Here is a 26,402-nt window from a genome sequence, read left to right on the forward strand (position 1 = left end):
AAGCGCTGTCGCTCACCTTGCATGAAGCAGCTGTTGACGTTCGCCATAGCGTAGTTGCCGAGTCAGACGAGTCAGACTGGGAGATCTGCATTTTTGTGTATCGCACTTCTGAGCTGTAGTCTCGTTTGCTCCGTATCACCCATTTCGATATGAAAAGGTGGACTCAAACCCTATGTATGGCAGTAAAACATCATGATAGGCTGTACAAAAGTGCGTAACTGTTTGACGAAGTGGAAAGGAAACTTGCGATGGTTCAGCCTGTTTTTGCATGTTCGGTATTAAGCTGTCACCTGCATGCATTGACCATGTGTCACCTCGATGTACTATTCAACATTTGGCTCGTTACCATACAGATATTTAAGTGATGCATGGCTACGAAAAGAATGTGAAAAAAAAAAAACTGTTTGGTTTGCACAACTCGTGATACACCATAAACATGAGCTGGTAGGACGCCAGGAAAAATAGCTAATGCCGCAACACTTGAAAACATTCCCCGACTTTTAATATGAAAGTAAAGCGCGTGGAGTGCGAAGTAATTGCTGCGGAAATAACTGATTTCAGTTTCTGTGTTCTACGAAAGAGGAGGGGCTCGTGGGAGAGGGGTGCGGTGTGCGAGCGACTGATAACAGTTCGGTGCGTATTGTTGCAGTTGTTGCGCTTTGCTATCGCAGTGCCAGACTTATCAGGTTAGCGATTTATTTCTAATTGTCTTTTACTTCTAGTGGTCTCTGCTGCTTTCGAGACAAACCATTTAAAGCAAATGTTTGGGTGTATATCATGGGTTCTGGCACCAACTGAACATCGTCTAAATATCAACGCTGGATGTGCTGTTTTGTAACCTTTACTAAATATGTAAACACGTTTGTTTACATGCTTAGTGGTAACTTGTGGGTTACCTTTAGAATCGGTTTGAACGTGCGCACGAGAGCAACTAGTACCTTCTTGCAGAATTAATCGCATGTAAGGAACTTATATTTCGACAAGCGTTCTCCCTTTCCGATCTCCTGAACAAACCCAAACTTACGGATGTATTCCCATTTCCCCATTGTATAGAAGTTTTGCATCGAGGTTGAGGTAACGAGGCTCGAGTGCGTGTTGCCATGGTCGCTCGATCAAAGCAATTGGGGTGCAGCCAAGCTGATTCTCGGCTGTGTTGTTAGATGTGGCTATACTGCCTACAGCGGTATGTTATGTGGGGTTTAACGACCGAAAGGGACTCATGGGCAGTGAAGGACGCCGCAGTAGAGGGTTCCGGGTTAATTTCGATGACGTGAAATCCTTCAACGGGCTCTGCAATAGTACAGCGCTCGGGCGTTTTTGCATTTCACGTCTCCATCGAAATACGGCCGCTGTGGCCGGGGTTCGATCCCTCATCCTTGTGCTCAGTAGCCCAACGCGATAGTCATTAGACACCTTTAGCATTCCGTGTTACCGGAGTATCGGGAGCCCGCGCGCCATCACTGCGTCGCGCAGATTGCCTTGAGGGCGCCAGGTACCCGGCAGCTGCGCGGACGCCTGCCGCATTGGCTCATTATTCGGGGAAGGTTAAGGCTGCGCGAATAGGACAAGAATCAAAGAAGCGAATACAACACCACGGGCGCCCTTATGAGAGTTGACACCTTTTGAAAATTTTGTTAGTAGCCTTGTGGACATTCTGCATTAATACCCGAAAAATCGCTTTTATCATTGGTCTTTCCCGTGCATTTTCTTTGATTCAGAACGCGTGACCGCTACGAGGGAATGTTTTCGGTAAATGCGGCATTAGCTGTTTGAATCGCTGTTCTGTGTGTTCAGGCATTTCATCGATAGCCTACGAGGCTCCGACTTGAACAGCGTCCCTTACTGGCACTGAAGAACAACCGCTGTAAAGTCTTAATTTCGCATGTAGCGGTTCGTTCTTTGGTTTTGGGGGCTTCTGCCTGTTATATATACCGAATTGTCATGGCCCAGTCGCCCATTCGAAGTGTCGTTATCGCTTTCGATTGTTGTCTTCAGAACGTTTCACATGAGACATATTGTACAGGCGTGAATAGATGCAAACTGAACACAAGCGCAACTTAGGGTTGCCTATGAATGGAGAAGTGTATGCATCGTGCACGCCGGACAGCATCGCTAATTTGGTCGGGCGTAACACGCTGTGACTCTCCAGTTTTTGTCATGGTGGACAGACGTAAACGCTGTTAACAGAGCAGCGGGCTCTGCTTTCTTGCGCGCCCGTACTTTTGGCGCAGCGTCGGCACTTTGCGGCGGCTTCGCAAGCACGTTAGAACCCTCTCCGCAAGTTCGCATGCGGATGGGAGTATGAAATAAATTTCGTCAGTGCCCGATGCCTCTGAAACGCTGTCGTGTCTGATTCGCCGCTGGTTTGTGCGTGCGTTTCGATGACGAGTGTCTAACAGGCCGCGGGCCCTCATTGTGTGCCCGGCAGCCATCTTGAACTTCACTCAGCCGGTGTACGTGAAGCGGAGCGACCCCAACTCACGCCAGAACACGGTGCGCGAGATCACCCGCCGGGCCACCTCCAAGGAACCCTGGTCCCAGGTGATCATCTTCCCCGAGGGCACCTGCACCAACCGCACTTGCCTCATCTCCTTCAAGCTAGGTTAGTGGCGCCCTCCGGACCGGCTTGCAGACGCGCGACGAATGGACTAATTAAGTCGCAAATTTGTCCCAGTGCAATGTGTCTCTCACTTGTTTAACTTCCAGACCTGCCTGAACGCATTCCAGATGGAGCTGCAGCAGTGCTGTGCACACATAATTCAATGATGTCATTTTACATGCTCCGGTCGTAGTGGAGGGCTGCGGATTATTTTCGGTTGCAAGGGTCTCTTCTTATTTAGCTGTGTTACTAAACTGGAAATCGTACCCTTCCAACTGGAAAGCATTCAGTACGTCTGTTTACATCTAAAAAATGCCATTTCCAGCCAGATTATTGAACCGTAAATCATGTTCAGCTGCGACGGCATTTTGACTCCGGCTGGAAAATTTCTCCTTCCACTTAACTCTAGCTGGAATCTTTGACACATACAGCTGTGGAAACGTCACTGGATCGAGATGGAACTGCAGCTGTAAAAATGCTTTTTCCATTTGGAATGGGTAACGCGCGCGGAGGCAGCAGCAGCCAACGTTATTTAAAAGCTTTGGCAAGCAGCAGCAGCCCGAGGTGCGCGAACAGAAGTTTGCTGGTTCGATCCCTGCTGCCACGGCAATTTCGATGGAGGTAAAATGCATGCAAAAAAAAAAAAATGCCTGCGTATTGGCAACCCAGATCCCTGGCGAAAGTCTGCCGCGTCTCCATTCTCATCTGGGTTGCCAGTACGTGGGCGTTTTCTGCGTTTTACCTCCATGGAAATTCGGTTGCCGTAGCAGCACGGCTCGAACTAGCAAACATCGGTCAGCATACCTCGTTCTGCTGCTGCCGCCGCTGCTCCGTACTGACGCAGCAGCTCTTCGGACCGATCATGGTGAGGATGCCCAAGGCTGGGTTTATTTTTGGCGACCATTCATCAACTGCACCGCGCCTAGCTTGCGGGTGGCCTTGTCGATGGCCGTGCTACCGCTAATTCTGTAAAAATGCTACATGACAGGAGAGTAGTAGTACTACGATAGGTGCTCCGTCCTGTGTACTTCTCCGCTGTTGTTTCAACTAGCTGTTGCCGCGCGCCCGTGATGCGCGCTTGCTGTAATGCGCGATTTGCTCTCCCGCGCACTGCTCCAGTGTTTCTGAAAAATCGTTCTCCGAAAGACAACGTCGGGGCTTCCGGTCCGTTGGCAGGGCGCGCGCCGACGGCGCCAGGCGACAGTTCCTGCGTGATACATATGTAAAGGGAGGGAGGGGACTATCTCCTGGGAGAGACGTGCTTTTGGTGCGACAGGGGAGGGGCTTGCATTGCAGCTATTCCTGTCAGTTATTCACCCCGGGAACAGCTACAGGGCTGCGAAAATATTTTTTTACAGCGATAGCGTTCCTATTTTCAAGCGTGTTGTCTCTGATTGAGGGCTGTGAAAAAAAAAAAGTGCCAGAGTGACCGAGTAGACGCGCGAAATCGTGTTTAGCCTTGTTTGGCTCAGGTTTTGCTTTGCTGGGTCGTCGTCACGTCTGGCAACGATCGAATTAGCCTCAGGATAAGCCATCGATGCTAAGCTGATTTGATCTGTTCGCGCTGTAGATGGAAGTTGATGAAGACGCGAATGCACAGTGCGAGAGTGTGTTGCAGTTTAACACGGGACGTGATCGGCTTCAGCGATAGCATAGTGCGCTCGTGCAGTGGCCAGCGAAGCTGATCTGTTTGCGCCGCCGCGGGTTCGAAACCCAATCACAGCAATAATTATTTTATTTCTGCACCCTCAAGGTCAGGGACGCCACAGGATTCTTGGTTGAGTTTGATGGTTTGGTTTATGGTTTGGTTTGGTTTATGGGGTTTAACGTCCCAAAGCGACTAAGGCTATGAGAGACGCCGTAGTGGAGGGCTCCGGAAATTTCGACCACCTGGGGTTCTTTAACGTGCACTGACATCGCACAGTACACGGGCCTCTAGAATTTCTCCTCCAAAGAAATTCTAGCCGCCGCGGCCGGGATCGAACCCGCGTCTTTTGGGTCAGCAGCCGAGTACCATAGCCACTGAGCCACCGCGGCGGCTTTGGTTGAGTTTGACCCCGTGAAGTAGTGATTGCGCACTAAAACAAGCGAACTGCCGAATATCGCCACTGCCATGATCGCAACTCGTGATGTGTACAGTACGCACGTGAAGTTGCTTTCCCGTACTCTCCCAAGTTTTGCGGGAAAGAAGACTAGCGTGAACCTTCACGCAACTCAAATCCGGAAGTGGCCTGCTGCCGGCCGATGACAATGCTGCGCACGAAGGCCAGCACATGGGCGCTTTCGAGGATGCGCCTAGCTGCAGTGCAGGCCATGCGGTCTGCGTGGGACGGGGTGGGAAGCGCTGCATATCGCTGCGGACGAAGGCGAAAGGTTTGGGAGTTCTCTACAGCGATATAGCTGCATGAAGGACTCGTAGTACGTCGTGACAGAAAACGCGGCCGCGTTCACGTGCTGCGAAGGTCATTATACTGCCCGAGAGACCTAGTTGAGTCCATGAGTGAGCGCTCGCCTGGCCGCACTACGAGAGGCTCTTGCAACGCTGCTCTCGCTGCAAGGTTGCGAGCCTCTTGAGCTTCGGAGCGTCAGCTAGCTAGGAAAGTTGAGTGTGTGATGTTCCATACCGTAGCCGAAAGTTCCCTTTATTTAACCCAAGGATTCCTAAATTTCCCTTTTTCCTGCAGCAGTTCGGAAATCCCTCCATTAAAACAAGGCGGGAAAAATTGACCATTTGCGAAAAGCTGTAAGTCGTCTTCTCTGCAAGGCTTGTTTTCTAACCAAAAGGTCTCGTACCCAGGCGACACACTCACATTCTTCGAGCGAATGAAAACTTCGGATGGTTGCACTCTGCCTTTTGAAGATTCTAGGCGAGGCAAGGAGGGAGGCCGTCCTTTGTCACAGTGCTTTGGGGAGTGGGTTCCTTGTTCTGGCTAGGTGGACGGGTGAAGGGAGGAAGTTCGAGCGACGGTGTTGTTTACCAGAAAATTTTTAGAAAGTTTAGTATGAGGTAGCTCACTACTGCTCGCACAGGGACAAAGGCCCATTTCCTTCTATTTCCTGCCTAGCCTTTGCTGCAGTGCTACAGGCAATCCGCTGTTCTATACTGTACCATTGTACTTTTTCGATGGCTCTCTCAGGACCATTCTGAAGTAAACTGACGACATTCCTGAGTTTACTCAGAAGGGGGAACTTGACTCTTTTCGTTTCCACAAAGAATGCGAGAGTATCGTCTGGGAACGAGACCTTTTGGTTGGAGCCTCGGAGAAGCTGACTTACAGATTTCTGAAAATGGTCGATTCAGATCTTAAAGGGGCCCCGAAAGACCTTCTGAGGAGTGTACATAAACTCGCTCAGTCACACATTGCGTTGTTATTAACTGAGACAAATAATACACAATTCTATACGCTGCAGAGAACCCATGGGTTCTCTGCAGCGTGTAGAATCACGCTGAAAAGTTGGCAAGCCCTTTCCGACAACTTTTTTGCACTATTTGTCTCCTTCGTGACACGCGTTTGCATATGTCGGTTGAGAGAAGTTTGAACAGGAGTTGAAAAAAAAATTACTGTAGTGTAACGAAGAATTTCTCAGGCACTCGTATTTGTATGGTAATTACAGGCCAGACGTATGTTATATAGCATGAATAAAATTATTAATGTTTTCATTACTAATTTTATTGATTTACTTTTTACTGAAACATATTTACTCATGAGTTTTGAAATTTTGTCAAAGGAGGCATGTATGTTTCTTAATTTGATATTATTGCACATTGTAAAAAATTACTAAGGCAATTCAGGAATAAGGTGGGAAGTACTGCACTGATACTTGCTAAGAACTCTTGCTCAACTACCAGAATCAGTTTCTTCTTCTGTGAACTACATCTTCTATCTTATTAGCAGAACAGTGCATTTGTCCAGTTGGATGATTTGCAAGGGTGCATGTGAAAGATGCAGAGGCAACAAATAGGGCCTAGGTCAAGTGAATTTTTTTAGACAGTCCAGATGGAAAAGGGATACAGTGTGAGCATACTTTATGCGCTTCATTGTTGTAATTCCTGCTGCATGGGGAGCAACAGGGCTGATGAAACATAATATTGTGAGCTGAAGGCCAGATCACTTTCTTGAGAAAATTGTTTAATGAGAGAGCGGGGCCACAGACTGTTTTCATAGGTGTCGAGCATAGAAACAAAAAGGTACAGCTTTTTAGTTTGCAATAAAGTCTTTAACATGGATCATGGTTTTACTCGTCTAGGTGCCTTTGTTCCTGGAGTCCCTGTTCAGCCTGTTCTGATTCGGTACCCGAACGAACTGGTATGTTCTTTTTGTAAAAGGGGCAGTGGTCTGATATTAGTGTTATGTAGCAGTGCTTCAAATGGTGAACATGATTCTTGTTTTGTTGTTTTCAGAACACTCTCATATGGACATGGGATGGTCCCTCTGCGTAAGTGCAACCTGGGCTATAACTCCTGTTTGACGTAAAGGCTGATGTAAATATATCGGGAATGCTTTTTCTGCTTTTGACTACTTTTTTCTTCAGTATATACAGTGGAATCTGGTGCATGCAATAAAAGAGACAGATTTTTTAAAGTGAGTAAGTACATTATAACTTCCTTGCAAAATAGTGGTTAAGGTTTGAACTGTTTGAAGTATCTTGGTTCAACTTTGCAATTACAGCACCATACAGTATGCTAGAAGGTAACAATGACTTAAAGGAAAGCAAGCCACTTGTAGGATATTTTTGAGACAGTACGTGAATGATAATTACAGCACAAACTTTAACAAAAGGCAAGAGAAAAGCATACGTCCGCTGTCCAAAGTTTAAAGTTTCTTCCAGAGGACATGCGATTATGTTTTTTTAGTAACTCTTGCAAACATTTCATGTAAACTGAGAAAATGCTCTCAAAGCGTAGTCATATATTGAACAACTCAATGTAAGAGCCATTTGTCATTTTGTGGGAGGAGGGAGGGAGTGCACTTGCACTGGAAGAATTATGAAAATTACCTCTGTCAAGGATAGATGAAAGGCCAGGTTGTATGGTTCTAATATATTCATGTTGCTTTCTTGGTCATTAATTTCAGTTTTGAGACCCTATGGTTGACCTTGTGCCAGCTTCGAACGCATATGGAGATTGAGGTAAAAAATTTTAGTTGCTCGCATGAGACAGTTTGTACAAACAGGGTTTCCCTTATGCTTTATGTTTCATGTTATTTTGTTTTCACTGATGCCAAGACGTCCTTGTCTTTTCAGTATCTTCCTGTCTATGTCCCAAGCGAAAGGGAGAAAAAAGACCCCAAGCTTTATGCTGAAAACGTTCGCTGCCTAATGGCCAAGTAAGGAATTTTTATCTTTGTGTGTTTTCATGGCAGGCTACTTGACCTCTTTTTGCACTGATGAAAGCGTATGTGGTTAGAGAGTTGTGTACTCTGTTTTGGCCTAGTAAGAAATTGGATTTTTTTATAGAATTGAGGGCTGAAGTGGTCACAGGGTCTTTTGGCTACATTTGGCGCTATAAGAACTGTTGACTTGAACAGGCTATTGTGGCTCTTCTACGTATTCTTCTTATTCTACGTATTACCACAAAGCCTTGAGCACACACCTCAGCCTACTTATGCCTTGAAGAGTTGATTTCCTTGAACCTTTGCATCCCTGCATGCTAGATCGCAGAGGTCAAATCAGTGCTTGCTATAGGAAGCATTTGTATCCTGCTTGTCTGATTTGGCGATTTCAGTTTTGCTTTGTGGCAAGATTGGCAGTAGCAACATTTTTCTGGTGCTCAGCTATGCACTGTGGTAATACTGGTATTGTTAGTTGTATCATGCAGAATCGCTTTTTTTATGTTTTGCAAATTAGTGTTCACAAAGAGTTGAAAGAAGGTGTAATCATAATTATTCTCAGTTGCATATTGAGCCCATAGTTAAAATACCTACGCTCATGCTAGAGCTTGGAGAGGCACTTTTATATGCTATCTTAGGTCGAGACAGTATTGCATTGATAACATATTTCAGATGAACATATGAAATACAAAAAAATGAGGGTTGATTTACATAGTTAGGCAAATTAGGTGCGCTAGCAGTTCGGTTTTCACTTCGGTTGCGGTGCTCAGATCCAGTGTTCACAGACGGCAGTTGTTCGGATAGCGATAATGATAGCTTTAGTAGAGGGTCACCCTATCGCTTTGGGTCATAGGGGAATAGCAGGACGCTACTGCGCATGCACAGAACGCTAACGCCCCTTGGGTGTTTGGGTGAGCGGGCGACGCTAACGCTAAATCGGCGAAATAGCGTGCACGGGCCCAAAGCCGCTTTACGTTGGGTCAACATGGTGGCGCCCATTGAAGCGGGCCCTCTCGCTTCATCACTGATTCGTCGTTGCCGCTACTCTTTGGTCATTCTCTCCATTCAAAGATCCCTGGGAGTCTTCCTACCACTCCTGGAGCAGTGGTGCAGCAGTCATGTGATGCGCCACTGCCCTTCTTTTGACAGGTGCTGCCATCGGTGGCACTTGGGTTGGGTTGCAACCCAGGTTGCTCTTCCTGAGCAGCTCACAATTAATTGAGCTGCTGCCTGACATGGTGGGCAGGTTGCCAGGTGTATACACACACACGTACACGCACACATACACGCACACACCTGGGCAGGTTGCCCACCACCCGGAAGGCAGGTAAGCAGCCTGCCATAAAACTGGCTTCAGACAAACAGGCAAACACGCAATGGCTAAATGCGGCTTCCATTTTTATGTCTGTACTTTAAGCATTCCTCTAGTTGCTGTTGCAGCTAAGACGTGAGCTGATGCAAGCAGATCGACTTCCAAATTGAATACATTTTATAATATTGCATTGTTTACTATTTTTTTCCAACTAAGATGTAGAAATTTTTGGGCATTTAATTCTAAGGAATGCTTGAAGTTCTTGCAGTCACTTTATGCAGCTGTGCTCAACATACTTCAAGTTTGCTTCTGTGCATTACTTGATAAAAAGCACTGCATTCCTGGTTTTGCATCCAGTGAGCTGCAACGAAGGTTGAAGCACATTACTTCAGTACAAATAGTTTTCTCACGAAATGAGACATGAGCAGCACAGTATAATGGTATTTACATCGCTTATTATGCAAATTTGTTGCAGTTTGTCTCCCTGTTCTATTGAGATGCCGATTTGTACAATTTGCTGTCATAGAGGTCAGCCTGTAGTTTGCAGCCAGTAATAGTATGCTGGATTGTTAATAAAGTAATTACAAGAGTCAAGGAGGACAGATTTGATTCAATCCAAATTGTTGCCAAACAATAGTCAGAAATGGCTTGTCATGGTAACCTAGGGCTTTTTATGCTTCAGAGTCAAGAGCAGCCATGCTCTGCTAATGCAGTGCTCTGTAAATGTCTAATTTTATAAAAAATAATACGACCCTTGATTACAGGACACTGCTGAACTCCGTTTACAATCAGTGCTGCTTCACTAATTTTTTTTTTTTAATTAGAGCTCTCAAAAGATAATGAGTTGCTTTGAATCATGTCCTTAATTTCACATTAATACAATGGTACTACCAAAGGAATATATATATATATATAGAGGCAACTCAGATTGTCTGCAGTATGTTTTTATAATTCAATAGTTTGAATAATTAGACATCATTCCAAATGCCTCACAGTGCTTTGTTATTTTTTGTTTTTTCTTCTCCCCACATCTGTGTTATTTTCTCATCATTCAATACTAGAGTAAGGGAAATCAATGTGCTGTCCTAATTGATCAGGTGTGTCATGTGAATAATAGGCAAACCTCATGAAAGCTGGCACTTATAGCTGAAACCATGAAAAATTTGTTTTAAGTTGCACTGAGGTCTCTTTTCAGTGCAAGAATAGTATTTTGAAATTGGAGTTTCTTTTGTGATGTTGAGGCTGTTAGGAAGATGTAATCTACCTGTCAAACAATTCTTTATAGCAGACCCTTCTTAAAGACAAAGGCCATTGTACTTCTGTCTGTGGTTATGTAAACACTAATATGCGAAGTAATAACTTCTTATGTGTTATAGTTTTGTGCGTTAAAATATTGTTTTTTGAAAATTAGGCTAACGTGTAAAATTGTTGTATTGGTTGTCATTGGGTGTAAGAGGTGCCCTTTAATGTTTCAAGGGCCCTGGGGATCCCACTTTCATCATACTCTTATGATGACCTTAAGCATGTGGATATGGAGGAGAGTGCTCGTGGAAAGACGGTAGCATGCAGTCGCCTGCAGCATCTTATCAGCAGGAATCGGTAAGATTTTTTGCCCATTTTGCAAATGCCTCGTCAAAGTGCTTGCTTGCTCTTGCAGTTTTCTATGCATGTATGGTTGATATAATACTGAGCTTTGAAGAATGTTAAAAATAACTTTGCCTGATAAGTTGTAATAACAGTTCTTTACCCACCACTTATCGTAAATGATGTCAGGTTTTCTTAAGGAATTGAACAACTTGCTGCATTTCGTAGAAATACCAGCATGCTCTTGCTATGGGAATAAATAAAGGACTTGATTTGATACAGCTAGGGGCACACCCTTTTAAGAAAATTTCACATAGAATATTGGTATACAATTGATACTCTCCTTACACCTTAAGTATTTTGCTTGATTAATTTTTTCCTCTTGAATCTCTGCAAGAGAGTCTTGGTGCCCTGTAATAATAAGCACTTACTTTCTGTTTCTATGCATATGAAGCATGTGGTAACAAGTATATAAACCAGATAGATTTGACTTGATCTGAGCTAGGTCATTTTCAATGAGGAAAAGCACCCCAGAATAACATGTAGGAGACGCTCAGTGCTGAAAAAATGTACAGGACAGTTGATAGCACTTACGAATGCTGATCTGGAAATTGTTAACGTTATTAACAGCTGTAGAAAAGTTGAAAAGGTTGTTTGGTTTCTCTTTGCTTTGGTGGCATCCACTTTAAGTAGCAGGCCTGCAGCATAAGTTTCTTCTCAACAAAACTTCGTGGGCCTGCATATTAAGTGAGAACAAAAAAGTATACTAATGTTACGGTCACGTGAACTGATTTTAAATTACACATTTGTAGCTTGTATGAAAAGTGAATCTTGCCATCTGAAGAAATGGCGGATATCTCAAAATGTTGAAAGACTTAAGTATTTAGATGGGAAAAAATGCTTACTCGTACTAGGTTAAACAGACTTTTGGACTACCCTGCATATTAATCATATGACATGCTAAAATGATTTTAGTGATGTATTGTACTAATATTACAGCATATGGGGTACACTTGGTCGTATGGGTTGCAAGAATTCTATTTTCTGAATCATTGCCTTGTTAGCACTAAAAGGCTGCATAAAGATCCTGTTTGGTGGTAGGTTTCATGCTGAAAGCAACCTACAGTGAAGATTCCTGTTCATACAGCAGTGCCATAACACAGGGCCGAGTGAGTGCATGGAGCAGCTTTGAGCAGAACACGAAGTGGTTTTTCTGTGCCATCTGCCATGTTATAATTGTTCAAGCACGATCATGTGTGCTATGATCTGTGCTTGGTGGAAGTGGAAGTGGAAGCCAAATTCCAGCATGGCCCAGTGACCATCAAAGTAAGCAGGTTACGCTGGGCACACCATGCTGTTGAACGCTATGAGTCAATCTGCGTTTCTTATTGCCTTGAACGTTGTTGCAGTTTTGTTGTGCCGAAATGGCGATCGCTTGTAGCTCTTAGCAGAGCATTCAAACAATGACAATACTAGCTATGCATTGTGGTTCTCTTTACTTTGTTTCTTGATACAAAAGAATTTCTCAGAGCTGTCTCAAACTAATTCAAAAGTTTCTGCATGTTACCTTGTGCAGTTCATTTGTTAATCTGGTTTAAATGTATGCCTACTTACACTTTTCCTTTTTCAATAGCCGCTGCGGTGGCTCAGTGGTTATGGTGCTCAGCTGCTGACCCGAAAGACGCAGGTTCGATCCCGGCCGCGGCGGTTGAATTTCGATGGAGGCGAAATTCTAGAGGCCCATGTACTGTGCGATGTCAGTGCACGTTAAAGGACACCAGGTGGTCGAAATTTCCGGAGCCCTTCACTACGGCGTCTCTCATAGCCTGAGTCGTTTTGGGACGTTAAACCCCATAAATCAAACCAAACCTTTTTCAATGAAGAACTCACATTGAACGTACCCCTTTTGCAATGTTGATGTTGGTTTTTCCAGTTGTATAGATTTTTGCTGGATGATGCTAATTGTTTTCACTTAAATATGTATCTGAAAACATGACATTGTGTGCACAGCTTCTGCCCTCACCGTTCAATCACGTTTCACTGCGACACTTGCAGTAATACAGGACGTACTGTGTCCACCACTATGGACGAGATTGGCGCTAATGAACACTCTCAGTGTTATGTTACATGCAATATAGATACCCCCAAAAGCAGAAGATTGGACAGCCGTCACCGTTGCTGAGTTGATAGAGCACTGGACGCAAAATTCGGAGGTCATATGGTAGTTTTTTCTTCTGCTTTCGAATCCATTACCTTTAAGGAATTTAATATTTGCGCTATTAATTGCCTATTAATGAACACTACAAATTCAAAAAAAAGGAAGAAAAAAAAACATCCCCTATGCTCCTCAGTTTCAGTGACTACTGGCTTCCTTCATGTATGTCATAACAAGCCCTCTTTTCCTTTTCCTTGACACTGTGTGGTCATTTTACCTTTGAAGACGTATTGCTCATAAGCTTCGTTTTATAAGTGTTCATGTATACTGACTTCGTTGTCTGTGGCTGCAATGCTTGTCCACTGGAACAAAAGTGCAGTGCTGCATATAAGTGTTTTAGTGTTTTGAGACATATGGTCACGTTGATATCTGTGCTTTCTTTTTTTATCTGTTAATTAACTTTGCAGTTGTTATCTGCTTAATTTTGTTTTCATAACACAAAGTGCTCTTTTAGCTTGCTACTTTTACTGAGTCATAAATTACTGACTACCATCTTATTGCATTCTCACAGGATCCAGTTCCGAGACCTAGGTGATGTGATTCTGAAAGTGAAAGCTGCCATCAAAAATCGGGAGAGCTCAAGGGTGAGCTTCTCTGAGCTAGTTGCTATCCTGGGAGTGCCCTCAGACCAGATTTCCCGGGACGTCTTCGAGGCTCTTGATATTGTAAGCTGTTCGTCTTTCACTTTGCTTTTGTACCAGATATTCATTTATGTGTGATTTGGTCTTTTCTTCCTAAGGATTTTTTGGCGCTAGCCGAAAGCAGTATTGCCGTATTTGTGGAAATATTACGCAAGTTTTTTTCCTTCAATAACCTGCTGTAGAAAGCACCTCGCATGTAGTACTATATTTGGAACCAAAGTGCAAAAACAGCACACATTTTTTTCTCACCCACCAGGCTTTTGAGATGTAAGTAAAATCCAGCTTCCCGTGAACCCTGCCTACTGAGGTGAAGCATGAAGCATGCACTGGCGAGAAAGGGTTGCTACAAACATGAAAAGAGAGTGGAATGGTCTGTTGAGATAGAAAAGATGGCAGTGAAAGAGTCGTGAGGAGTAGGGAAGGTGAGAAAGGGTGAGTGGGCACAGAACTTTCAGGGTGTCAAGTGACCTGGAAAATCTGGAATTGTCAGGGAAATTTTGTGTACCTGGAAAAATCAAGGAATTGTGAGGGATACCATCAAAAAAGTGGCCAAGTCAGGGAAAAAGACTGACTGAAATTAATGCAATTGTCCGCCATGAATATGATGGTACTGTTTGAGCCCAGCATGTGGCCCATTCGCACTGGCATGACATCTTTTTGCTTCTGACATGTTTAAAGCATGGCAGCCTGTCTGTTATAGCTGTCTTTTCCTTGTCATCCATGAAGTAAGCACTCCACACATACTAATTTGTTCTGTACTGTTTGCCACACTTTTAGCAAGTTTGGGCTGGTGCAGATTAATAGACATAGCTACATTCAAAAGTATTTCCTGTGGAATAAGCCATAGCAAGTAATGTGCGAAATTCATGCACTTTCGGTGTTCTCGTACAAGGCAACCATGCGCTGCCCTAGCATGGCATCACAATCAGTCTGGAAAGCTTGCTCTCGGGCCGCGATGACCTCGTAAACCATGCAGAAATAAACAGGTAGAGGCTAGTTGCTCTGTGGTTCGAACTGTGATTATTAGGTCATAAAAGCTGTTACTTTTTGTGAAAATAACCTTGTGCTTGTCACTTGGCATTGCTACTGTAGAAAGGGGTGCCAGAGGGAGCAAAGGGTGCCTTCAGTGGGAAGGCAGGAAAAAACTGCTTTCCACTGATGATAATCTAATCAACCTTTGTCAGCCCTCTTCTTTGAGGTCCATGTTAAAAGCCTGAAATACTCTCAGGCTAGTGCATTGAGCACTGTATGACGCCCCTTTTTTAGCAAAGTGCTTTTCCAGCAGGAAATAATGCCTCCATTTTCATGTGGCAAGGTAGCTTGGAAGGGGTTGACTTGCTAAAAATCTCACTCACATTGTAGCTGAAGCTGCTGCTGCTAACTGATTTTGAGCATCATGTTTCTCAGCAATGCGCCATGTCATGTCTCTCGCAAGTTGACATCACTTGACCTGTTAGCAGGAAACACACCTTGTCTGTGTCTGAACTGTGATGAGAACAGCATCTTCATTTGCAGGAAATTTTTGGCAGCTGACAACGTCAAGCTGTCGTAACTTTTTTGACTGAACACAGTTATGCTTTGAATGATTGTACCCATTCCACACGATTTACCTTCATTCATTATAAGATGCTCAATATGCGTTAGGATATGATAAATGGCGAGCAGGAGAACTAAAATATTTGTGTGCGATATCTGTTTCTTTTCATTCCTGCATTTTGTGGAAACAACCTTATCTTGCAATTGAAACCATCTATTTTGATAACTGAACTACTCAAGAATATATTCAGCTGTATTTGCTGCTAGTTTTTGTTACTCTTATCTGCTTCAAAATGAAAATTTTGACATTTATGCCCACTTAGTGGAGACATCAGATGCTTGGAAGAATAATAAAAAGAGTAGCCACCCATAATAAAGAGCTGAAAGATAAAAGGCAACTATGGTTTCATATGTCACAGTTTGAAGCTGGACTTCCTTCAGGAAGAAATCAGCTCTCTCAAACAGGAAAAGCAAATCTGTTTTCAGTGCAGGTTTTGCAGTTTCAGTCAATAGTTTTTTGCTGTGAATAGGTCATGTAAACTGTGTGTTATCATCGGCCACTGTATTTTCCTGCACCTTCAGCGGTCAGGGAAATTTGACTGAAATAATTAGGGAAAACATGGTAAAGTCAGGGACTTTGAAATGAGTAGCATGCTAACTGTGAAGCACAAAACACAAAGGAGCAAGGCAAGAAGTGGCAGCATGGCAGTCACCGTTGCGTTAATGGCCACAGGCATTAACGCATGGCAGGCTTCCTGTGGAGCTTCCCGTGGAATATTGCAGATTCTTTGTTCCCTGTTCGTGGAGCTTAAAATTTTCTGCTGCAGAAAATTAGGGGCATTAGCCCATGCCGCTCTTTGGCAAAAGCTGCCCTTGCGCCATTAAAAAAAGCAAAAACAAATTGGTATTAAATGGGAGAAAGTGAGCTTATTAGCATTTTTGTCACCTGATTTTGCCATTTTCCTTGAGCTTGTATTTTAAAAATTCACTTGGTTGACTGTTTGTTAACCTAAACTGTTACCTTTTGAATGGTTTCAGGATCGAACAAAACAAATGGACCTGCGAGCTCTTCTGGCTGCCCTCTGGCTTGTTCACCGAGCAGAAAGGCATCGAACAGAACAAGCTTTCAAGGTGGGGCTCATTTTTTAGCAGTTTTCTGTTCTTCAGTTGGCATGCTATTTTATAGCAATGGAGACTATTCGATAGAAGTTGGACATTTAAAATTTTCTGGTTGACAGCTTGCAAACTGAACAGAACAAACTCACTGTTGAGTCCATGGAATTAACTGAGGGAGGCTTATGTTGAAATATAGCAGTCCTGTCATACAACAGACAATTGCTTTGAAGTACATAAGAATTAAAAATTGGGATAACGCATCTACAATTTTTTAATGTGTGATCTACAATGTACAAACTCCGGGCTAATGTTGCCTGCTGTGCCATCTCCTGACAGCTAATCAGTGAGGTTATAAGCATAAGCTATAAGTTCACAGTGCATTTTATTCCATGCGTAAGGAAAAAGTGTGTTGTGAATGATGAATTTTTATGGTGTTACGTTTCTGCAAATCACAGGGTTTTAATCACTGCAGTGGGGCCACACTGCATAATGACACGGCATGTTTCTACTTCCAAGCAAGGGCACTCCTGAGCACATTCTGTATGTTTGTACTCTTGAGGAAATGCTGGTAGCCATCTGCAGACAGCACAGTTGGTATTACTATACAGGTGCTCATGCAGTATTAACGAGAGGTTTGCGAATCCATATATATAGACCATGTTCAAGAAAACAAAGAAAGGACTGCTGTTCAAGAGGCTTTTACATGTTATGGCTGAAGCTGCTTAGTGCTTATGTAGGCATGGATGTAGTTTTCAACCTGATTATTCACACTGAAGTTTATTCTTGTTGGCATTAGTGCCATACTTAAAAAATGGTCGACTATATAGTATGATAAAAATAATGGATTGCATGCATTGTTGTACACCTTTTAGTAATATCTTGTGCCTTCATATTTATATGATCTGTGCTTTTGTCTTCTAAGGTATTCCATGGGAGGCAGGAGGTTGTTGTAAAACAGTGTGCAAAAGTGCATCATCTCTGTGTAACCTGCTGTGAAGCATGAAGGAGTAATGGCTTGTCATTGGACACAATTGAGGCACTATACAGCTGCAGATGACTCTGTAGTGATACCACAGTGGTGGCTCTGTTTTGCAGCTGTGGCATAAGTGCAGCTTGTTGGCACATGTGGCTCACCTATGCATTTTTCTTATGATTTTACTAGATTTGTTTACCTCTAGTTCAGATTTAAATGTTCTCACCATTACACATGGTAATATAATAGTCTAGAGGAATGCACATGCTTATGTTGTAAAGTATAATTACCGTATGCACTCAACTGACGGCTACCCTTTCTTTTTCGTGATATTGACGGGGTGCAGCCCATACATGAAAGCAGCAGTCTTCAGTTCAGTTTTGCAGCTATATTCCAGGGAAACTACCTTATTGTACCATACAGTCTGATGTTATATCTGGTTCCTAGTTGCAGATACCTTTAATGTTCATATATCACTATTGCTATTGCCAGTACTGCTCAGATCAGGCTCCTCACCACTTCCTTAAATGAAATCATCTTCACCAATATCCATTACATTCCAAATTCTTTTAACTTCAAAACTTTTAACAATAACATCCGGTGGCACCGCACACTATGTATTCAAAACCCACGAGCAGACAAGCTGAAGTGATGCTCTTCTTAGTCAGTCAGCCAACATCATTTCATGGTCGACCGTTTCTGTCCACTCTAAGCGCAGGTGTCTGAATTCTGTTTTACATGCACACAGCTGCATAGCTGTGTACGCTGGAAGGTGATGTAATGCGTGGATCAATTAATTATGAAAAGATTAACTGTTGGCTTCCAACTGGAAGGCTAAATTCTAAACTTTCCAACTGTCTGGAAACAGTAGCTAGCTGCAAGCATGGCAGCATTACAAAGCATACTTGGTAGTTAAAATTGGCACAGTGAAGACACCAATTGGTCTGTCGATTTAGAACAAAGAAAGAGTTTGGTTGGTACCCAACTGTAAGTGATGAAACCAATTGGAACCTCAGGAACCAGTTGGATAAACCACGTAAATGGCAGAATCAATTGGACTCAGTGGTGTTTTTTTTTGACTGGGCCTCTTGAGCCACCTGCTTGCACGGGAGGCCTTTGATGTTACCTATATGTGCAGCCATCATGAGTGGCCTACTGTCACAAGCCATGAGCGCTGAGCCAGGCGAAGTGAACTGACTATACCTGTCTTTACTTGCACGTGCACTCCATTTTCCAAGTTTTGTCCCACCCAAAAATGGAATGTTCTGCTGTTGTGTTAGTTTATTGCCTGTTGCCAAATGCAATTACTCAAGGGCAAGAAACATGACTTGAGTGCAGTACTCATGCTTGTCCCCTCTGGCTTGAATCCGCTGTAGTGATGACTCTTTCACACCGTGGGGTTGGGGTCATATGTCTCTAATTGATGTCATCGAGATACTGGAAGGGGACTATCGCTGCCAGCCCATCGCACATAGTTGTCAAGAATAGCCCATAATCTTGGCACCCAAATGGGTCCACAGGTGTCACAAGTCTGGTTTGTGTATGAAACTACCAACACGCAGACTATAGCCATGTTGATGAGCAGGACTGACTTAGTCTCTGCTGATGCTGCACAGCACAACAGCAACAGAATGAAACAGCAATGATAGAGTGCTACTACCATGAGAGCTCATATATACATGGACTGCCAGCCACTGATGCCAGCCACTGAGATATCTTATAGCATTATGACCTAACAGTGCTCTACAGGAGAGGAAACAATGTTGTATATGAAAGTGCTTTTGCACACAAAGATTGACTGCAAAAGTAACGCTACTACCTATTCTACTGTACCCGTCAGCCAGTTCAAGTGCAGCCCTGCCAAAAAAAGAAACCATTGGAACCAATTAGATTTCCAACAGGTCCCAGCTAGTTCCAAATGGACCAGTTCAGTTTTCATCTGGTTACAATTTGAATGGTGTTCCAATTAGATAGTCCAATGGGCTATCCAATTGGACTAGTTGGGTTTCCAATTGGTCTTACTCACTGCATCCAATTGGTCCGCCCAACTGCGTGCACCCAATGTATCTATATGAATGTTTGTATATTGATAGACAAGTTAGAACTAATATGGTTCTTATGATAAGAGTTATCAGCAGCTTAACCTACTAAATTGTATTCATCATCTGCACCACAACTGTGGTTGAAATTAAATTAAATAATTGCTCTCAGTGGACAAGTGGCACTGGCCCACACATGAGAGCCTCATAAATGGGGAAATGGGGTATACAAGTTGGAACAGAAGTGTGTTCTCTGGATGTACATATTGAGCTAACTAATATATGCTACTAGTGTCTGAATGTGTAGTGTTTCTTATGTGTGATGTATGCATGTCTATTGGCCTTGATTTCCATAAAAGCATGCTAATTTCAATTCTGTAGAAAAATTTTGATTGGCACCATGCACAGTGTCTCCCTGCAGTCCTCACAAATCAGTTTTCCTTTTGCACATTGTAATATGTTAAGTTGTAGAAATATTTCTCACACTGTGTATTTTGTGAAAATTGTGAGTTATATTTTGTGAATATTTTCTGGGTGAAAAACTGTCTGGCCTAATGGGTCCAATTGGTTGGTCCAGTTGGATCCAGTTGTGTCCAATTGGTCGCGTGGCTTTGGAACCACACAGTTGAAACCAATTGAAATGTCCAATTGGTTTCAGTGTTGTTTTTTTTTTTTTCATTTTGACTGGGAGTGCAAATGTCACATAGCTCATAGGTAGGCCAAAGGAAAGGGCAGACGTCTGCTCACTTTCCCAGGGCGATAGCATTAACCACTTGGATAGTTTTTGCTCATGTGGGGAGCATGTTTGGCATGGCCTTGGCACACATGGAGGCTGCTTGCATTACGCTGTCTGTGCAGTGAGCATATTGGATTCCTTTGTTGGAATCCTGCTCAAATAAATTCCCTTTGATAAGGATACACATGAGCCCTTAAAGGTGGTATAGTTCCATGTATGCTGGAAGGAGCATATTTATGCATGCCCAATGATATCATTAGGCATGCGAGTGGCCCAAAGACTTGCATTAGTTGTGTCACTTCGCTGCCTGGCCTGACATGAAGCAGGATGTGATTTACTGCACATGCGTGTACAATGTGAGGCAAAAGGTGAAACTGTGTGGTGGATGGCCACCAAGAGTCATGCAGCCATTTAGTAAGTTGTGATCTTATAGGCTCTTACCCACGAGCCCTGAGTGAAAACCAATAGCTGCTGGTTGTTTCAGACCATTTTAGCAAATAGGTGGAACTCTGTCCAAAAGCTGATGGCTCGTATATTTATGGAGAATCTGATCGAGATGTTCTCATGATACAGCTGCCCCGACCAGCCGATAATGGGTAGTGCATCATACTTCGCTGCAAACTTTTTATTAACTCCTTTGCAGCAATTCACATTAAGCATTTAGAAGACAACCACATCCAGGTGAATCCCATGGAACACACATGCTTCAACATCAAGCACATGCTCGCTGCATTTGTGGAGGTGCACAGTGGCTGAGACACCTATCTCCCCCAAATTGGATTTGCTTTCAGGTTGACTGCTAACTGCGTGACTGGATTTGCATGTGCCACTTTCAACCTTGACAGGGAGCTTTTGAATCTGGTAGAACTTACTATAGCAGGGTTACTAGTTTACTGTACCGGGTATACTTACTATGCTATACAGGGTTGCAGCATTACCACGTTTGCTTCACTGGCATATGTTAGCTGTGTGGCTGGGTTGTATTCAGGGGTGATGGAAGCTTTACGTAAAATGCGTAAAAACCTGAGCTCAAGTTTTGCCAGGGTCCATGTGCCGAACAGAAAGCACAGTACGACTGCTTTCACTGGAAAGCTCAGCGTACAGTGGGCGACAGGGTGAGGCACAATCACATCCTAACTATAGTGCCAATAAGAAACTTTCAGCTTTTCTGGCATTTAAATGTAGACTGAACTGTACCAAATGCGAGAGTAGGCATCTTTGCTCATGTACAGGCTGTCGGACGTGAAGCTAAGACTGACTAGCAGACTGGTGCATGTTTGCAACCTCAAACCCTACTTTGGCAGAGGGACCAAGTGGACTGTGAAGAACAATCTCCGCACAAGCTGTACACCAGGAGGCAAAGCTCGATGACTGAACCCATTGCCTTGCTACCACTTGCATCCATGACAGAAATAACGGTGCCCAAGGTGCAAGGGCTGATTTCTTTCACTTCATTCAATGTTAGAAGGTTGTGCATCAGCTGAGTGCTGTTTTTTTTATTAGTGCTGGCAGCTTAATTCTCCATAACTCTCACAATTAGCAGATTGACTTCCTGAGCAAATGTGCTTTCTGTCTAGAAAGGCTTGAGAAGGGTTAGATTAAAAACAAATGTAAGGAAAATGGGGGACTAGAAAAAAAACCTTGCAGCCACAGACCTGTCTGTGCTGCAAGTATGGGCAAAACTGAGTGAAAGCAGTAGCGACCATCCCTGGCTTGCATCCAGAGAGAGGTTATGCTGGGGAGCGGCCACATGCAATTACTCAAAGCCAATCAACGCAGTCATTGTCGTTGCCAAGCAGCACCAAAGAAAACCAACTTGCGGTCATTAATGGGACAGGTCACCAAAAATATGCTGGACTTTCCCTAGGGCCTGACCCCAGTGAAAGCTACAACAAAGAACTGATTTAGAGCTCCCCAGAGTTCGTGGCTGAGGCTTAATTCACTCACAATGGAGGTTTCATACCTCATTGGACATGCCCTAGAGAGCTGCTAGAAGCAGTAGCATCAAAATATGTGAGCATCTTAGTGTCATAATGCTCCTTCAGGCCACTTCACGGGGATCAACAAATCGGACATCCAAATGTTCCTGGAAAATTTCCAGACAAGTGCCTAGAGGAATTCCAGCATTGCATTCAGAGCACCACCTTGAAAGAGGGGAGACTGCACAAAGAGTAGGATCTTAGGCAAAATGGCTCAGGGTACCGTCAACAGCAACTGCTGGTGCACCTTGGAAATCAATGTCGGCAGGTTGTGCATCATCTGAGGGCTGCTTTGTTAATGAGTGGTGGCAGGTTCTACATTCTACATAACAGAAGCAACCATGTCCTGGGAGAGACAGGCTCTGCAGTTTTAAAAAAGCATGTCCAGCACGGTCAGAGATACCGTACATTGCCAGTTATAAGTTGACTCTGATTATAAGTGTACCCACCCAACTCGCCTCCCCCCCCCCCCCCCTCCCTCCGGGGTAAAAAAAAAGTTTGATTCCAAATATAGGTCAAAATTGCCTCACCCTGCAGCCTAGGTCGTCAATAAGTTTTTCAGAAGGCTGAGTCATGCAAAGAAATTTATTTGTCCACAAGACATATCCTGCAACTCGTTTCCGCTGGTGAGAAGGACACATTTGCGGCCATTGCCATCTTGTGAGCCACTGCTGCTGCTGCTGGCGTCGGAAGTGGTACCGAGATGCCGCACATGGAAAACGCTGCACAGACCAGATCGGTTGGTAGTCCACACCAGGCGTTGTTGACCCATTGTGCCACTTCACTCAAAGAAGCGTGCTTTAGCCACCCTGTCAGTGTCTTTCGGTTTTCCTGTTGGAGCCATTCATTGTAGAAGGCACTGATGCAGTCTTTGAACAGCTTGTTCAGTGCCACATCCACTGGCTGAAGAATAGGTGTCAGTCTGCCTGGAATTAGGACCAGGTCACATCCTGCATCTGCTACCACTTTTTCACACGTTCCATGATGTGGCCGCGGAAGGAGTCCAGGATGAGCATGCTGTGGGGCTTCAGCAGTGCACTTGGGTGCCTACACAACATGAGACGAAACCGTTTGAGGACAGTTTCGTCTTTAAAAAAACCCTTTTCATTAACCCACACAATAACGGAAAGTTTTCTTTGGTCGGCATCGTTTTCCTTTTGAACAAGAAAGGGTGGTAGCTGTTTTTTAAACAGACTCGCTTTTACACCGTGTCTGACAACTGTTATGTAATTATGTATGCATGCGGCATGATATACCTGTGGCCCAGTCGAAACTATACTTTTGACCTGCATATAGGTCGACTTTACGAGTCTGTGTATAGGCCAACTTCGATTATAAGTCGACTGCTTACTTCTGGAAGGTCATTTTTCGAAAAAAACATAGACTTATTATCGGCAATATACGGTACTAGGTTTGGGCTACCTGGTTCTTGCGAAGAAAAGTTGCCAGTGCAAGGACACACTTGCACTGTATGGGCACGCGGTCAATGTGTAGTGGGGACCAATCCTTCTTCGAGGAGCTTTGACTGCAGTCAGCTGTGTGAGCTCACTATGCAGCCTGTCTAGGAAGGCTTCCTAGACAGGCAGCATAGTTTCAATTTTGACAGGCTGCACACACTGTCAGTTTTGCTAGCAGGCTGTTCCCCAAGTGGCACAGGATGTAGGCTGTGTATGTGATGCATAGAGTTTCTCATACATAATTAGGGGAAGAACTGGTGGCGCTGCACTTTATCCACCAAGAGTATGCCTAGAAGATAAGATTTCTTACTTGGCTTGGCTATTGTTGGGTCAAAAACATTAATTGAGTCATAAAAAAACAAGTTTTCCCGAGGTAAACCTCAGAGGAATGCTTTCCTGATTTCCGTATGAGCCTAAAACTGAACATTCACTCATACTGAATTCGTTGAGTAAAAAACGCTCTATTAAAAGAATTTATTCTGCACATGCCACTGTATCGTAATGCAGCTATGATTCACGGTAGAATCCGTGTTTCAGCCCAACACGAGCCAAGCCAAATATGAAACCTCATCTTCCCGACATTCCCTTGGTGGATGAAGCGCTCTTTAAGGAACTTGCATAGACTATGGTGCCACTTTTTCCTCTTGGTAATTTTGAGAAACTCTATGAATGATAGCTTTCTTTCTTTCTTTGTGAATGTATGCAGCCTTCAGCTTTGTCAGGGTGCACATGCACTCAAAGATGTCTTTCACAGAAGGCTCAAACCTGAATGAACATTTCTTGTCTCTCGACCACTATAGTCCGTTGCCCATAATTATCAGGAATAACCCCCATATAGTCTGTGTTATTTTGTATGTTTTCTGTTGTTTCATGTGCTCAGCAATTACCACAGGTGGAGATCACAGCAGACCAGTACTTGCCAACAATATATCATGCTCTTGACATGTGAATTAACTTGTCAGCTAACCAAAAAGCTCCTTAAAGAGGTTGAAGAGGTTGACCCCTTTCCTTGAGATACCTGAAAATTCTTAAAAATACAGCTTTCCTTTTCTCAGCTTTCAGAAGCTGCACCTGTAATGCATGGTAGTATATTCATGGTCTCACATTTATCTTGGTGCAAACAATTCTTCTCACTGGCGATTCTCTTCACTGTAACACTGCCCAGGCGAAAAAAACCATTGGGTCCGATCGGAACCAATCGGAATGCACTATTGTAACCAATTGGAACATCCCAGCTGGAGCTTTCAGTTGGTTTCAAATACACATTAGGAACCATTTGAACATTCCAGTTGGATCCAATTGGAAACACCAATTGGAACCAATGGCTTTTTATCACCTGGGTGGGGGCACATCTTAGCGAGTGTGATTTGCCAACATATAGTTGCGAAAAGAATGGCATCTTTTCCTGATTCTTGAAAAGCTCATATTTTGTCATGTCCAGCAGAGTTACAGATAAGTACTGCATATGAGGTGCTCTTAGCACTTGTTGCTGTTAGTTTTCATAAATGTGTGAGTAGATAGCAATACTGTGGAAGCATTTCCCAGTGACTATGTGTACCAGTGCAGTAGGGTGCCATGTTTTGTGTATTTGCACTGCTTGGCTCTGTGCTGGGACATTTGAGAGCTACTATGGAGCTGTTTGCTGAGAGTGTTCCCAGAGACCACATTTAAATTTGGTCACTTCGCTGTAGATTTAGTACGCAATATGTTAAAGGCCTGTGAAGCTCTCAAAAAGTTCTGTTTGATGCACATTAAGCAAAAAGTGCACATTAAGAAGTCTGAGCAAAACGTTTTTATTTTGTTTATTTAGTCATGAGGATAAAAATGACTGAATAATTCTTTAATGTAATTTGAATGTGCATCATCCTGGGCAGATATTTTCACATCATGAACAATTATTGTACTATTTTACCTGCAGGCATTTTGTGATGGTAGCAATGGAATTCTTTTGGAAGACTTTGCCCTGTTCGTCTGGATTCTTCTTGAGCTCCCAAAGTCTGCAGCGATGTCGATGTTTCAAAAAATTAACACTGCTTCACTGGGACGAATTTGCTTTGGTGAGTGCTTTCTATTATGTTGTATATCAGTTGTTTACATGTGTGGTTGACAATGTTGTTACTAAGTCGTGTCCAATTGCTCTGTTACTTTAAGAGCCCTTTACAAATTTTTTCTATTGGAATCCTTTTCCTGATAGTGGAAATAAACCTCTAACTTGGGCCTATTTTTGAGTTGTTAGTAGTATTAAAATAATATATAATTTGTAGGATTGTTTCTTTAGTTAGCAGATGGCAGTAATGAATGTGCTGCTGTTGTAAAGGGACAGTGAGGGTGAATTGAAGTTGGCCTGTACCTTTGATGCCATGATGTTGATCATGGGTACAGCAGGTCACATCCTGTCAACTGTCGGACACCCTGTCAGGTGGCATATTGGCCTCCGCCAGCATCTTGGCCCATCTAGCGCCACATGAGCTGACAGGATGCAACCTGCTGCACCCCTGATCAACACCATGGGACCAAAAGACTTATTCGCGCTACCTTAACCCATGAAGATGTTAGCTCAGTCAGTCCAATACCACATTTTGTCAATGGCATATCATGACATCACCTCAAGGCCTGAGCATTCCCCAGCATGCCGTAGCAGTAGAAGACAGCAGTCGAGGAATGGCAGCACCTCTTGAAGGCCAAAGCAGCCACTGCTTCTGGGTCAGAACAGAACATCCTTGCCAGCTTCAGTGATTACGTCACTGGCGAGGCATTCAAGTGCTGCCTTACAGAGGTCTGCGAAAATGATGAGTTGTGGGGAAGATCAAGGAAACAGTGTGCGACCACTTTGCATCCAGTCCCATCAGACCACTCAATGCATGCCTGGAGTGCATGCCAAAGCG

The 26,402-nt window shown here is 43.7% G+C and overlaps 1 protein-coding gene across 2 annotated transcripts in view; it reads left to right on the plus strand.

Annotated features, from left to right (window-relative positions):
• The window catches only part of LPCAT (lysophosphatidylcholine acyltransferase), a 100,256-nt gene that overhangs the window by 64,687 nt on the left and 9,167 nt on the right, over positions 1-26,402 (plus strand). For both annotated transcript variants that reach the window (XM_089580930.1, XM_089580929.1), the window contains exons 5-13: positions 2,429-2,602; positions 6,848-6,906; positions 7,002-7,036; positions 7,675-7,729; positions 7,844-7,926; positions 10,718-10,840; positions 13,552-13,705; positions 16,256-16,348; positions 25,436-25,574. In XM_089580930.1, the coding sequence (XP_089437056.1) occupies positions 2,429-2,602; positions 6,848-6,906; positions 7,002-7,036; positions 7,675-7,729; positions 7,844-7,926; positions 10,718-10,840; positions 13,552-13,705; positions 16,256-16,348; positions 25,436-25,574 (915 nt within the window). The remainder of the gene's footprint in view (positions 1-2,428; positions 2,603-6,847; positions 6,907-7,001; positions 7,037-7,674; positions 7,730-7,843; positions 7,927-10,717; positions 10,841-13,551; positions 13,706-16,255; positions 16,349-25,435; positions 25,575-26,402) is intronic.

This window comes from Amblyomma mixtum, chromosome 3 (genome assembly GCF_055824585.1).
Source record: "Amblyomma mixtum isolate Tamu chromosome 3, ASM5582458v1, whole genome shotgun sequence".
NCBI lineage: Eukaryota > Metazoa > Arthropoda > Arachnida > Ixodida > Ixodidae > Amblyomma > Amblyomma mixtum.